At 43.6% G+C, this 15,513-nt stretch overlaps 1 protein-coding gene across 4 annotated transcripts in view; it reads left to right on the forward strand.

Moving 5' to 3' along the window:
* The window catches only part of Npas2 (neuronal PAS domain protein 2), a 174,552-nt gene that overhangs the window by 157,031 nt on the left and 2,008 nt on the right, over positions 1–15,513 (forward strand). For 3 of the 4 annotated variants that reach the window (XM_040729340.1, XM_040729337.1, XM_040729339.1), the window contains exons 18-20: positions 977–1,167; positions 1,840–1,932; positions 14,132–14,306. In XM_040729340.1, the coding sequence (XP_040585274.1) occupies positions 977–1,167; positions 1,840–1,932; positions 14,132–14,306 (459 nt within the window). Of the gene's footprint in view, positions 1–976; positions 1,168–1,839; positions 1,933–14,131; positions 14,311–15,513 lie in introns of all 4 variants that reach the window. The other variant, XM_040729338.1, reaches the window with a different exon arrangement.

A 15,513-nucleotide genomic window follows, 5' to 3' on the forward strand; every position in this document is an offset into this window, starting at 1 on the left:
GAATCTGGGAACTGGGCCAGACAGTGGACAGTGCAGGATGGATAAGTAAAGGCTTCCCTCCAGGTCCACAGGGGATGGTGTGAAACCATTCATGGATGCCAAAACTTAGAGAAGAGACTCAAGTCCATTATATAAAATGGGACAGCATCTGCACAAGATGTGCATGCATCCTCCTCTATCATTTATTTACTTATTTATTAACCCTGGGGACCAGACACGGGTCTTCTCCATAGAAACACTGTAGCACTGTGCTATGCACCAGACCCTTCATATTTTAACTCACTTTATATGCTTGTTTGCTTAATTCTATGTGTATGGGTGTTTTACCTGCATGTATGTCTGTGCATTACATGCCTGGTACCCACAGAAGCCACAAGAAGGTATCAGATCCCCTGGACATGAATTTACAGATGGTTGTGAGCCACCTTGTGAATGCTGGGAATTGAACATGGGCTCTCTGGGTGGTGGTGGCACACGCCTTTAATCCCAGGGTCCTCCGTCCCAATGGGGATCACAAAGACAAATGAGCACTTATGACAATGTGTCAGAGAGTGGCATGGGAATGTGTGCAGATGGTCAGAAGAGGCCTCCCTGAAAGGTGTGTGTCAGCAAAGCCTGTGGGGTGAGTGTGAGAGTCAGCTGTATCAGCATCAAATGGAAGAACCTTTCGCAAAGCTGGGTCAGCATATACAAAGGCCCTGAGGCAGACACAGGCCCAGTGAGGTAGAAAAACAGCAAAGAGCTCAAGTAAAATGTGTAAGGAAAAAAACTCAGTTCACTGGTTCAGTTCTGCCGAGAGTCTGACACTGGCCGGGAGATTTTAATCTAGTGGGGGAAGATATTCCAAATAAAAACGGTTTGCTGCACAGTTGGTTGGCCCTACCTTAGAGTCGGAAGGTGGGAGCTCTATGAGGCTTCCTAAAGCGACGGTCTGGCTGAGTCTGAACTTTCTCTCTCTTGTTAAATGACGCTCCAGGGTCCAAAGCCAGTGAGAAGCTCACAGCTGCTGCCTGCCAGCGGCCGGTCAGTGAGCGGCCTACCACCCCAGTTCAGCAGTTCAGCAGCCGTGCTCCCGCCAGGCCTGAGCCTCACCACAGATGCTCCCACCTCTCAGGATGCCAGCCAGTGCCAGCCCAGCCCCGACTTCGGCCACGATAGGCAGCTCAGGTATGAAACCATCCTGTTGAAAGGACAGGAATGGGCCATTTCTGCTTTTCCTTCATCTGTCCCTTCTGCACAGCAAACTTCCAAAGCTCCCCTAGTTGGTCTCAGCTAAGGTGACAGCAGGGAAGGCGGACCTTAAGGTCCTGAAGGTCAGGGTTGTTGTGTGGCTCTTAGTACTGCCATGGTGGGGGGGGGGGCACTGTTTGGATACTGTTCTAGTTTTGTTTCTGTTTCTGTAATAAAATCTCTACCAAAAAAGGAACTTGGGTGAGGAAGGAATTTTCTTCAGCTTACAATTCCAGGTCACATTCCATTACTGTGGGAAAGTCAAGGCAGGGACTTGAAACATCAAAGCACATCACGTCCGCAGTCAAAAGCAGAGAGAAATGAATACAGACACGCCTACTCGCTTGCTCGTGTTCAGCTTGATTAGACCACTCTTACACATTTCAAGAGCCCTGTCTAGAAAATGGTGCTGTCCACAGTGGGCTGGCCACAGCAATTAATTTCAGACCGTCTCCCCCAAGATAGATATGTCCACAGGTCAACTCAGTATAGAGAGTCCCTCATTGAGACTCTCCCCGGGTGACTCCAGATTGTGTATCAGGGTGACAGTGAAAACTAACCATCACAATTGCCAACTGTAATGTCCCTTTTCTTTTTCTCTGCTCAAAGGCTGTTGCTGAGCCAGCCTATCCAACCCATGATGCCCGGGTCCTGTGATGCCAGGCAGCCCTCAGAAGTCAGCAGGACTGGACGGCAAGTCAAGTAGGTTGGAATGGGACAGACACCTATGTGGCATGGTCCCAGCCTGGCCTTTCCTTTTCCTTAAAGTGATGCTCCAGGACCTGATGCTCCTGGCACTGGTACTCCAGGCTTTCACAGGCCTGGTCAGGTTCCCTGTGGATGCCCTACAATGTGTGCTCACAGTCTTTGGAGGTTCTTTCCCAGAGCCTTCCTGCCACCAATGCTCATGCAAACAGATAAAACCCAGTACCCACTCTCCATGCTCCAGACCGGAACTACTGAAGGAGATACTGACATCAAAGATGGTTGCAGCCATCTTTGGGCTTAAAAAAAAAAAACAAAACAGCTCTCAAAGCCTTCATCTTAGCTGTCATCCTGAGTGAATGACAGCCCTTTCCCCTACCTAAGCTCTCTTTCCAGCCCCAATGGGTGCTCTAACAACCACACTGAGCTTCCCTGACTCATGCTCTGGCACTGTCACCCAGGACCAGGAGATGCCACACACATGAGCTCTCTTACCCTCTCAGAGATACAGTCTCTCAGGGCATTTTCTATTGTTCCAAGCAAATGTCACAGGCAGAGTAATCCATGAAGGTTTTATACTCCTCCTGGTTCTATGTAGTGGGAAGTCCGGGCAGGTGGGGTTGACACTTGTTCAACGTCTTGCTGTGTCATGACACAGGAGAAGAGAATTCCAGGAAGAGAGAAAGCCCATGTGTCAGCTGAGTTCTCTTGTTCTTCTTATAAAGCCATTAATGTCATCATGGGGGCACCGCCCTAATGACCTCATCCAGTCCTGATTACTTCCAGAGGTCCCATAAACACAGAGTTAAGGAACTGGGTTTCCCTCCAACACTTGGGCTTTGGGGAACACACTTAAACCAGAGCACTGCCTTTTTCCACTTATCACTACTGAGGAACAGATTTGCTCAGCTGTTTAATTAGTAGTGACCAGGGTTGCTGGAGACATAGGATGGATCATTTAAATGATACTGGATAATGGGCTTTAAAAAAAAATTTCGATTTCCCTCCTCTTTCAAGACAGAATTCTCTTGCCTTGGCCTAAGAATGCCCGGGTTACAGGTGTGTTCTACCATGCCCAGCCTTTAGAAGGGAGGCTATCACATAACCCCTATTTGTGTAAACACTGTTTGAATTTGAGTCCAAAGTGTGTCAGGACAGAGATAGCTAATGAAGCATGGTGTGCAAAGCCTCTCAAGTGGCCCCCAGGACTGTCCCTAAGAATTCCTTCTCTATCTCCTGCTGCCCATCACAACATAACAGAGCAGTTCTGAAACTTGGGGGTGTTTGCTATTTCTTTTTATTCTATGGCTGAGGGATGCTTTCCTTGTTTCCTTCAATCAGTGCAGAGTCTGAGCTTTACAGGGGTGATGTATGGAAGGTCACACATTACCTATGGCAGAACCAGGTTCCAACTGACTCCGGAACACAAAGTCCCTTGGCTTCAAATCTTCAAGATGACCTTGTTGCCCATCTGGGGACTCCCTATGGATAACTTTCTCTGGGGTCTGTGTTCCTTAATACTTGACCTCCCTCCCTCTGCCCATGGATTGGGAGCAGGCATGGGCAAGCATCCCGTGGGACGCCATCTTTAAAATTTACAGCTTCTGTTCTCAATTAGGCAGGCAGGTTTGGATTTTGGTTTGGGGTTTTGCTTGTCCTTCCAAAATGTTCCGTGTAAGTGGAAAGATGCCTGTTGGTTCACTCTCCAGAGAGGCTCAGTTCTGTTGTGAATGAGGCAAAGCCCAGAATGTTTTCCCCTCCAGCAGCTGTAACTGCCGTTAGTGGTCAAACCAATCATCTCTTTCCTGCTGACTCTTCCAGACATGACCTAACCATTCTGTTCTCCAAGGGGTGTCAAGCTCTGCCTCCCATATACACACAGAAGTCTCTTCAGGGGAAGTCTGGAAGCCCCAGAGCCTATTACATACAGATGATCTCATACAGAGAAATGACTTCTTTAAAAATCAAACTCAGAAGGGAATTCCCTATAGTCTTCAAACATCATCTTGCTCTTCCAGACCTTCCCATAAACGCCATTCGTGTTTCCTCAATAATGGACCATTATTGTCAACATCTTTTTATGTTATTATTATCTTGACAAAGTGCACATAATGTAACACTTGCCATTGACACATAACATCTGCCATCGTAACCATTTAAGTATACAGTTCAATGGTATCAAGTGCATTCACACCATTGCACAACCACCCCCACCATCCATTTCCAGAACTTTTCATCTCCCTAGACTGAATCTCTCCCTCCACAGCCCCTGGAAATCACCACCCTTCTCTCTGCCCTTCTGGGATTTTGACTGTTTGGGGACCTTTGCCCTTTGGTAAGAGACAAATTTCACTTAGCATAATGTTTTCAGGTTTCCCTCCTGTTCTAGCCTGTGTTGTGTTCCATTGCATGGATATATTCATCAGTCAGTGGACATGACATCATTCTGCCTCCTGGATATTATTGTGAATAATATTTCTACAGGTATACAAATATCTATTTAAGTATTATGTTTACTTCTTTTGACTATATAGCCAGAAACAGAATTGCTGGATCATATGGTAATCCTATTCCTAATTTTCTTGGTTTTTACTTAACATATGAACTAATACAATTTGTTATGAAATTTTCTTACATGTGTGCTCTTATGCACCCCCTCCCATTTCCCTTGCCTGTCCTCCAGTCCCGCCCTCTTACTGACTCATGTCCTCCCCTACAAGTAGTTTCTGTATAGAAACTTTTTATGATCATGCAATCCCATTTGTCAATTCTTGGAGTTATTTCCTGTGGTCCTGTGGTCTCTTTAAGAAGGTCCTTGCTTGGGGCTGGAGAGATGGCTCAGAGGTTAAGAGCACTGGCTGCTCTTCCAGAGGTCCTGAGTTCAATTCCCAGCAACCACATGGTGGCTCACAACCATCTGCAATTCAATCTGGCGCCCTCTTCTGGCATGTAGATAGAACACTGTAAAGAACACTGTATATAGAAATGTTTTCCTTTAGCAGACAGGGTTCCGGTGCTACTAATTGTGGTCTTCGATCAATTTTGAATTAATTTTGTTCAAGGTGCAGGATACAAATCCAGTTCCTTCTTCTACCTGTGAAAAAAATCTAGTTTTTTCCAGAACTATTTTTTAAAATGCTATCTTCCGTACCGTGTATCTATTCTTGGCACATTTGTTGAAGATTCAGTTGGCTTAGTTGCATGGGTTTGTATCTGTCTTCTCTATTCTATTCCCTTGCTCCACATGTTTCTGTCCCGGTAGGCTGTGACTATGGCACTGTAGTGTAATTTGAGGTCAGGGTTTGTGATACCTCCATGATGGCTCTTTTTTATAGAGGTCTTTTGTGTCTCATATTAATTTTTAGACTTTTTTTTCTATTTCTGTGAAGGACAACACTGGAATTTTTATGGTAATATAGCCATTTCACCGTGTTAACTTTTCCAGTGTCCCCATGAGTGTGGGAGATTTTTCTGCCTTCTAGCGCTCTGTCCAATTTCTATTTTCAGCATCTTAAAGTTTCCATTGTAGATGTCTCTCACACCCTTGGTTAGGTTTATTGCTAGTCATTTTTAATGATTTAAGATTATTTTATCTAGGCTTTTTTTTTTTTTGTTTTTTCGAGACAGGGTTTCTCTGTGGCTTTGGAGGCTGTCCTGGAACTCGCTCTGTAGACCAGGCTGGCCTCGAACTCACAGAGATCCGCCTGCCTCTGCCTCCCGAGTGCTGGGATTAAAGGCGTGCGCCACCAACGCCCGGCTTATCTAGGCATTTTAAAGCTATTACAAATGAGGTTTTTTTTTTTGTTTTTTGTTTTGGTTTGGTTTGGTTTTGGTTTTTCGAGACAGTTTTTCTGTATTGGTTTGGAGGTTGTCCTGGAACTCAATCTGTAGACCAGGTTGGTCTTGAACTCACAGAGATCCGCCTGCCTCTGCCTCCCAAGGGCTGGGATTAAAGGTGTGAGCCACCAACGCCTGGCTTCTGTTGTCTTAGCAAATGCATTTTGGTATATAGAAAAGTTACTTATTTTTTGTAAGTTAATTTTGTGTGTACTACATTTTGGAAATTGTTTCTCATGTCTAAGAGTTTTCTGGAAGACTTTTTAGTGTCTTTAAATATATGGCCATGTGATCTGCACCTAGGAATAATTTGACTTCATTTTTTCCTATTTTTATCCCTTTTATTTCTTTCATATCTTATTTATCTGGCAAGACTTCAAATACATGATTGAATAAAAGTGGTGAGAATGGTAACCCTTGTCTCCTGATTGGGGGGGGGGGTCCTTTCCATCTCCCTATATACACAATGTTGACTGTAGGCTTTCCTTATAGACCCTTTACTAAATTGTGCTATGAGCTTTCAATTTCTAATTTCTTCATGAAGAACTATTTCATTCATGAAGGGATATTGAACTTTCTCAAAGGTCCTTGCTATATCTATTATGAAGATACTGTGATTTTTTTTTTGTCCTTGAGTACATTTGTGAGCTGTACGACATTTGTTGATTTGCATATGTTGAACCTCTCTTGGTCATGGTATATGATCATCCTAATGTGTTCTTGAGTTAAGTTCACAAGAATGTCATTGAGACTATGTGTTTTGTACTCATCAGGACAATTGACCTATAGTTCTTTCTATGTCTCTCTGTCTCTCTCGTCTCCTTGTCTCTGTCTCTCTCTGAGGGTGTGTGTGTGTGTGTGTGTGTGTTATTATTGGTTTTAATATTAGGGTAGTAGTACTGGCTTCATATAATTAACATGATAATGTTATGGAACAGTTTGAAGAACATTGGCATCAACCTGGTTTGGGGATTTTTCTTTGTTAGGATGCTCTTAATTACTGATTCAGCCTTGTTGACAGCTGTGGATCTGTCTATATTGTTTATGTATGCTTGATTTAATCTTGGTAGACATATACTTATAGGAATAAGTAATAGGATAATCATTTCTTCTAGATTTTTCTAGGGCTATTTGTCTGTACTATAAGTCTTCCCTATGGTCTTTTGGATTTAATTGAAATCGATTTTAACATCTCTTTTTCACCTCTAACTAGATTAATTCGGGTGATCCACCACCCCCTACCACATCCCACCCCCCGCCAATCTTGTTTATCTTCCAAAGAACCAGTTTTACATTTGGTTGATTCTATGTTCTTTTAGTTTCCATTTCATAAAGTTCTGTCCTAATCTTGAATACCGTTTGCTACCTCCTACTGCTTTGGAGTTTGGCTTATTCTTGTTTTTCTAAGACATTAAGGTGCATCATTGGATATTTATTTGAAATCTCTGAATTTTTAAGGTCATCTCTCATAGCTATAACTGTCCTCTTAGAATGACTTTACCTGTACTCCAAAGATTGATAAGTTGTGTTTCATTTTCTTTGATTCTAGAATTTTCCCTCCCCTTCCTTCAGCAACCCACTGATCATTCATGAATGTTCTATTCAGTCTCCAATATTTTAAATGTTTAGAAATTCTATTGCTATTAATTTCTAATTTTATTCCATTATGGTCTTTTAAATACAAGAAATTGTTCCAAATATTTTATATTTGTTAAGACTTACTTTATGGCCTAGAATATGTTCTATTTTCAAGAACGTTCCATAAGCTTCTGAGAAAAATATGAATAACCACATATGATGGATAAAATATTCCATTGATATCTACTAAATCCATTTGATCTATGATATAATGTTTTGGGCTTTGTAGGCTTGTTTATTTGTTTTGGGCTAGGTCTCAATAGGTATCCCTAGCTGGCCTAGAACTCATAGGAATCTACCTGCTTCTGCCTTCCAAGTTCAGTGAAGCTTGTTCCATCATAATCAGCCTATGATGTAATTTTTTAAGACTTAAAAACATGTTTATGGCCGGGTGGTGGTGGCGCACGCCTTTAATCCCAGCACTCGGGAGGCAGAGGCGGGTGGATCTCTGTGAGTTCGAGGCCAGGCTGGACCAACAGCCTCCAAAAAAACACAATACAGAGAAACCCTGTCTCGTAAAAACCAAAAAAAAAAAAAAAACATGTTTATGAGTCTTGTATTTATCAGTGAGAGTGTATAACACCTGTGCACAGTGCCTGAAGAGCCCAGTAGAAGGTACCAGATTCCCTAGAGCTAAAGTTGCAGGCATTTATGAGGCATTCACGGATGCTGGGAACCTAACTACAGCCCTCTGGAACAGCAGAAAGTGCTGTCAATGGCCGTTCTATCTATCCAGCCTGCGTAGCATGGGTAATTGTAGAACTTCTTCCTTGGTTTTTCACTTAAATGACCTATCTGAGGATTAAAGTGAAGTATTGAAGTCACCCACCATTACTGCATGAGGCCATATCCAACATCCTTTAATGCCCATTAGTGTTTGTTTTATGAAAGTGAGGGACCCAACATTTGGTGCATATATTTATGATTATTATGTCTTCTTAGTATATGGTTCTCTTTGTTAATATACGGTGGCCTTTTTATTCCCTCTAATCATGGTTTGAAGACTATCCACTATCAGAATAGCTACAGCAGCTTGTTTCCAGCTGTTACACACTCACTAGCTTAACTACCATCCTTCCACACTCAGTCTTGGCTAGAGAGGTACATTTAACCGAAGCAACACCATGCTGGATCCTGTCTTCGTAACCCAGTCAGTGAATCTGTATCTCTTTATTTGTGGTGACTTGAGTCCATTTACATTTAAGGTTATTATGGAGAGATGTTTGCTCATTCCTGGAGTTTCGTTGATTGTTTCTGGTTGGTTGGATTGTTGTTTATTCTTTTCTTTAGAATTAAGTTTTGCTGATTTGCTTTGCCGAACGAGATGGAGTCCTTAACATTTCTTTATTCATCTGCTCATCTTATAAAATTTATTCTTCCATTTGCTCTTGTGATTAAGAGTCCTCCAATGCACACAGTATTCCTTTAGTGTCTCCCGCAGTGCTGTCTCAGGGGTTGTGATCGCTGGCTTTAATTATCAACTTGATACAACCTAGAATAACCTTCAGAAATTGTCTCAATGAGGAATTGTCTACATTGGGTTGGCCTGTGGGCATGTCTGTAGGAGACTGCCTTCATTAAATTAATTGATGTGAGAAGACCCAGCCCACTATGGGTCTTCTTAAGGAAGGGAGTCCTGAAACTGTGTGAGAGTTGAAAAATCCAGTTAGGACGGAGAGTGTGCGACTAACTACACATGCATTTATCTCCTTGTGTTTTTGACAATTGATGTGATGTGGCAGCTGCTCCAAGCTCCTGCCACTGTGACCTCCCTTATGTGATGGACTGTAACCTGGGATTGTCAACTAAATAAATCCTTTCTGCTCTTAGTTGCTTTTTGTCAGGGTATTTTATCAAAGCAACAGAATTTAAACCAGTACAGTGGTCATGAATTACCTTTGTTTGTGGTTATCTTGAAATGTCCTTAATTATTCATCAATGCAAAAAGATAGATTCAATGAATTTAGGAATGTTGGTTGAAAGCTATTTGGTTTCAGGACTTGAAATAGAATGTCCTATGCTTTTCTGGCTTTGAAGGTCCTGATGGCAGATATTCTGATGTAAGTTGCTATTTTTCCTTTTCGATTTTTAATATTCTTTGCTTTTTATTTTTAACAACTTGACTATGTTATTTCACAGAAAGATTCTTTTTCTGCTCATTTCTACCTGTGGTTCTAAATGACTCTTGTGTTCTCTGGATTTGGGAGCTTTTCTGCTATAATCCCATGAGCTAGATTCTCTAGGTCTGTAATTTTTGTCATACCGTCCTGCCCTGAATTCATAGGTCTGGTCTTAATCATCGCTCCTCAGAGCTGTGGGCATCATGGCCACACTTGCCCTGCTTTATTTTTCTTTGCTGAAGTTTGAATCGGTATTTTCCCAACTATGTCCTCCATCCCTGGCCATGTTTCTTCCTCTTGGTCCAGCTCATTCATTGGTTGCACATCCCGCTACACTTCTCTTTTTTTTTTTTTTTTTTTGGTTTTTCGAGACAGGGTTTCTCTGTGGCTTTGGAGGCTGTCCTGGAACTCGCTTGGTAGTCCAGGCTGGTCTCGAACTCACAGAGATCCACCTGCCTCTGCCTCCCGAATGCTGGGATTAAAGGCGTGCGCCACCAACGCCCGGCTTACACTTCTCATTTGATTAATACACTTCCAGCTGTTTTTTCCAAGATCTCAATTCCCTTGTTAAACTGCTCTTCCCATAAAAGTGAGTTTATCATCTGTTTTGCTGCCTCTTCCGTGTGGCTGGCTTTCCTGCCCAGATCCTAAATTGAATTCATTTGTTTATATTTTCTTTGCGATTTACTATTATTATTATTTCATTTTTTACTAGACAACAACGTTTGAATGCTTCATCTGGCATTTTACTTATTCAGAAACTTTCAATTCAGTAGGATGTGTCTTGTGTTTTCCAAACTTTCTGAGAAGTGGTGAGCCTGCCGGAAGATGGAACGGTTGCTGCCATTTGCCCCAGTCTCATCCTGCTCCCCCGTGCCGCTGTGCTGTGATCTCATCTCTCGGACTGGAGATCTCTCCTGACTTTATTTAGAGGTCTTCCAACTATACAGCTTGCCCTTTTTTTTTTTTTTTTTTTTTTTTTGGTTTTATGAGACAGGGTTTCTCTGTATTGTTTTGGAGGCTATCGGTCCAGCCCGGCCTGGAACTCACAGAGATCCGCCTGCCTCTGCCTCCCGAGTGCTGGGATTAAAGGCGTGCGGCACAGCTTGCCCTTTTTAAAACTATTTTTATTCTTTTTCAATTGTATGTATGTATGTGTTTGCTTGTGCCTGGTGCCTAGGGAAGTCAAAAGAGGAAGTCAGGTCTCCTGGAACTGGAGTTACAGATGGTTGTGAGCCACCATGTGGGTGCTGGGAATTGAACCCAGGTCCTCTGGAAGAGCAAGCAGCGCTCTTAATCACTGACCCTTCTCACCAGTCTCCCCACACTTTTTAAAAACACTCACTGTTTGTGTGGGGGTGGGGGGTGCGCACACTGATAAGTGCAGGTGCCTACAGAGGCCAGAAGAGGTGTTGCATTCCCTGGAGCCAGAGTTTCAGGCAGCTAAACTCCCATATGTGGGTACTGGGATCTGAACTTTGGTCCTCTAGGAAAAATACAGCAAGTTTTCTTAACCACTAATTCATCTCTCTAGCCTCTAAGGATTCAATTCTTGTACTACTTAAGAGAGGAGAAAACACTATTGTAATAGCAATATCACCAGACTATAGAAGATATGAAAGTATGTTTAAAATCAGTTAATCCCAATAATATATCTCCAAACATCAGAAAACAGAAAAATTTACAGAACTAAGCAGGGGTGATTTCTCTTTTTTCTCTTCCTTTTTTTAATTTAAGTTAGAAACAGTATGAGAGGAGGGTGGAAGGTAGGTTATCTTAGTGCTGCAGCTGAGAGCGTATCTTGTCAGAACCCAAAGGTCAGGCCAGCACAGATGTCTGAATTCTAATAAGAGCTTTAACAACAACAGTAAAAGGAAGTGAAAATATTAAAGTACAGTACAAAGAAAAAACCAAAAATCGGGAGAAAGGAAAGAGAAGAAAGGGCTAAAGTAAAGACTTAGCCTATATAATTAATATATATATATGTATATATATACATATATATATATAAAGCCTGGTGGCACACGCCTTTAATCCCATCCCTCTGGTTGGAGGCAGAGGCAAGTGGATCTCTGTGAGTTTGTAGCCAGCCTGGTCTATATAGTGAGTTCCAGATCACCCAGAGCTACACGAGACCCTTTCTCAAAAATGAGTTAATTATTTTATTAAAAACATAAAAAGTTTTTTAATGTAATAAAGCAAAACTATCCCTAAAATTGTAGTAAAAATAAAGAACTCACAAAAGAGAAAGGAAGAAAAGGAGAAGAGAGAGAAGGTGATAGGAGGAGAGCAGAGGGGAGAGGAGGGGAGGTAATGGGTGGAGAAGGAGGGGAGAGGAGGGAAGGTAATGGGTGGAGAAGGAGGGGAGAGGAGGGGAGGTAATGGGTGGAGAGGGAGGGGAGAGGAGGGGAGGTGATGGGTGGAGAAGGAGGGGAGAGGAGGGGAGCTAATGGGTGGAGAGGGGGGAGAGGAGGGGAGGTGATGGGTGGAGAAGGAGGGGAGAGGAGGGGAGGTAATGGGTGGAGAGGGAGGGGAGAGGAGGGGAGGTAATGGGTGGAGAAGGAGGGGAGATGATAGGAAGTGATGGGAGGGGAAGGGAGGGGAGGAGAGGGGAAGAGAGGGGAGGGGAGAGGAGGGATCACCTGTAAACCATCTTCCTGAGTCCTCAAAAGCTGAAAGCTGCCAATTATATGCATGGAGGCAGAGGTGTCAGAACTTGTGGGGTCTTGTCTTCTTCATGGTTTATGGTGTCATTGAGCTCTATGGACAACTCTCCAGTGGCCACCAAGGCCAGCTCACTTAAGTGACTTCATTGTGTGTGTGGAGAGGGGCTCTCCGCTGTCCACAGTTAACTTTGATCCCTCCCAAGATTTTCCAGCCTGCACCCCTCAGGGTGGGCTACTGTTCTATTGGGGTGCAGTGTCCTGGATACATTAAGATAGAGGAGAGCAACCACAACCCTGAGAGCTGTACAAACGACCAGTCTGAACTTTGTAACGCCTCGGGGTACTGGCCATCCAGCTGGAAGGATGTAGCTATAGATGTCAAACAGCGGAGGGTCAGAGTTCTTGGATTCTACAGCAGTGAACAGAAGATAGGAGGCTCAGAGACTGGTCCATCTGGGTTCTGCTCTCCATCCCAGGGTTATTCTCAGTAGATAAGTTGTGCTTCTGACCCCAGAGTGCAGGGCTGTTATACCCCGTGCTCCTTGATGCCTGAGCTGAGTCTTTGACCTCCTGCCCCTTCAGCCTGCCAGCATCTCGCCTCTCTTGCTCTCTGTAACTGCCTTCCAGCTATCTCTCTGGCCCTGGAACTGTGGGAGGTTAACTTGGGCTCCCTGACTTATGGATTTCCCCCATTTGGGGAGCTTCCAGGATTACCTCAGTTTTAAGCAATAATTTCCCTCTCAAATGGGACCCAGTCACTGCTCTCTAAGTCATACAGAATGACAAAATGGAAGTCCTCCCCACTGCTGCATTGTACTTTGGAGGAATCAGTCTCACCAAAACCTGTAACTGGACCTGGGCTGGTGAGGGCTGTGGGCTTCTCCTGAGGGTAGGATTTCCAGTCTCTTTTCAGGGCTGCCTACACTACCAACTTTTGGATGAGGCTTCTGGTCTACCTCAGCCACACAGCCAGAGCTGTTTCAACTCGGCATAGTTCTCATGCATCACTTACCTCTTCCTCCACACTTTTCCCTCCACTGCGGAGGAATTTCTCCTTTGGGGCAGACTATTTTTTCTTGGTCTGACTCTGCTCCCTCAGTAAACCACGTGGAGGCAGCTTTTAGTGTGCCCTCTCACCCAGAAATCCCACGTTTCATTTTTGGAGGTGTTCAGAATGGCTGCATCGTTTTACATCCTCATCAACATCCCACATCCTTACTAGCAAGGTTTTTTTTTTCCTTTCTGGTACATGTACGTACATACAGATATAATGTCTTCAGGGTTACTCATTGTATAGCATATGTCAGAATTTATACATGTATATGTATGTATACTCCATCATACTGGTGTGAATTGATAGCTCATTTCCATTTTGATTGGCATCCCTATTAACTAGTCACAATGTGTATCTTTTCATGTGCCTATTGGCCTTTGTATCTTTTCCTGCATGGGATTTGTCCATTGCTTTGTTTAGGCTCTTTGGGTGTTAATAGAATGTTGGTGGTATAGCTGTAGGTATTTTTTTATAGGTTCTGAATATCAATCCCTCATCAGCTATATGATGGGCAGAGATTTTTCTCCCATACTCTGAATTACTTTTCTGTTAATGTTGATGTGCAAGTTTTATAATGAAGTCTACCTCACCCATTTTTTCCTATTATAGTCAGTAAGTTTTTTAAAGATTCATTTATTGATTTTATTATATGAGTATTTTGCCTGCATGCATTACCTGTAGAAGCTAAAAAGATGGTTCAAATCCCCTGGAATTGGAATAGCAGGTGACTGTGAGCTCATGTGAGTGCTGGCAACCAAACCCACATCCTCTGGAAGAGCAGTCACTGAGAGAGACATCTCTCGAGCTCCTGTTTTTACTACTGTGTCAAGTGTCTCTTTCTCAGAGGATGTGTTTCCTTTGTCCTCAATGAAACTAAACAGGTACGCACAGAGCCAGGTCATGTTTCCAAGTCCAGACTCGCACCCCGCCAGCAGCAGTGCCTCCACCCCTGTCCTGCTGATGGGGCAGGCCGTGCTCCATCCCAGCTTCCCCACGTCTCAGCCATCGCCGCTGCAGCCAGCACAGGCGCAGCAGCAGCCACCACACTACCTGCAGGTAGGTAAGCACCGGGGCCCACGGGAGACCCAAGCCGCTTTAGTGAGCAGAGGCTGAGTTCCACATTTGACGTTTATGGGTTTATTTCTTCCCTAGTAGAGAGAACAACCTCAGAAAAGTTCATACCTGGTTAATTTTAATGCTTAATGTGCAGCATGAAAATTAAGAATAGCTTAAGTATGCTTCCTATGGTGGCATGCTGAAAATATCTATGTAAAGGTAATTTGTATCAGTTTTGCATCTTGATATGCTCATACTTTTACAAAAAGTAAAAAATTAATGATGGTTTTTGTCATATACTTCTTAGTGCATAGAAGCATAAACTTAAAGCACATTTAAAGATCCATCAAACTGCCTTATTAAATATGTTAATGTGTGAAATAAAGTTTTAGCATTAAAACTGGAGGCACATTTCACATAGACACTATTCAGAAAGCAAAAACGCACTATCTAGCATCAAGCATACCAGAGGAGGAAGGTGGGCTTGCCTGGGGGATCAGATAGGGGCAATGTCCCTTCTGGGGCTCTCAAAGGGTTCCATCTTCCCCTCACAAATGTCCAGGATACCCTCCTAACTCATCCTTCACCCTGCCTTGTGGGTCGTCCCCTAATAAGGGTCACCCACTTGCTCTCCTTGGCATCTTTGAGGCCAAAAGACAGCGCACAGTGGTTGAGACATCTTGAAAACAGTGAGATATAAACAGAGAGAGTTAGCCTCCTTAGAGGTCTAGGATAGCGCTTGGTTCTAAAGCTGCTAAACCAGCTGCGGTGTAATTTTCAAATCTCCCTGGCCGTACCCACAGTGATGGTGGGTGTCAACTCTGACTTTGGCTTCATGGATCTTGTCAGCTCTCAGGACAGGGAAGTAATCTGGCATGGGAAACAATGAGGCAAGGAGACAGAGATGGATGGGAGAACAGGAAAGGCCTCAATGTGTGTGTCTTCAGCAACAGCAGTTAAATACCTGCTGCCTTCTAGATAGAAAGTAGAGATTCCAAGAGCTCTTCAGCCATCCTGACGACCTAGGGATCTCAGGGCGCATGCAGGGAGGTGGGCTAGCACAGCGCACACTCAGGCTCTGATTGTACAGAGAGAATATACCTGCTGGAGAAGTCTTCCTCCAGGAAGCATCTCTGGCAGAACCTGACCATCAAGAAAATATCAAGCATGAGTGAAGGAGAAGAAAGGGCGGGTTTTCACAGTCAGA

Source organism: Mesocricetus auratus, unplaced genomic scaffold (genome assembly GCF_017639785.1).
Source record: "Mesocricetus auratus isolate SY011 unplaced genomic scaffold, BCM_Maur_2.0 Super-Scaffold_100021, whole genome shotgun sequence".
Classification (NCBI taxonomy): Eukaryota; Metazoa; Chordata; class Mammalia; order Rodentia; family Cricetidae; genus Mesocricetus; species Mesocricetus auratus.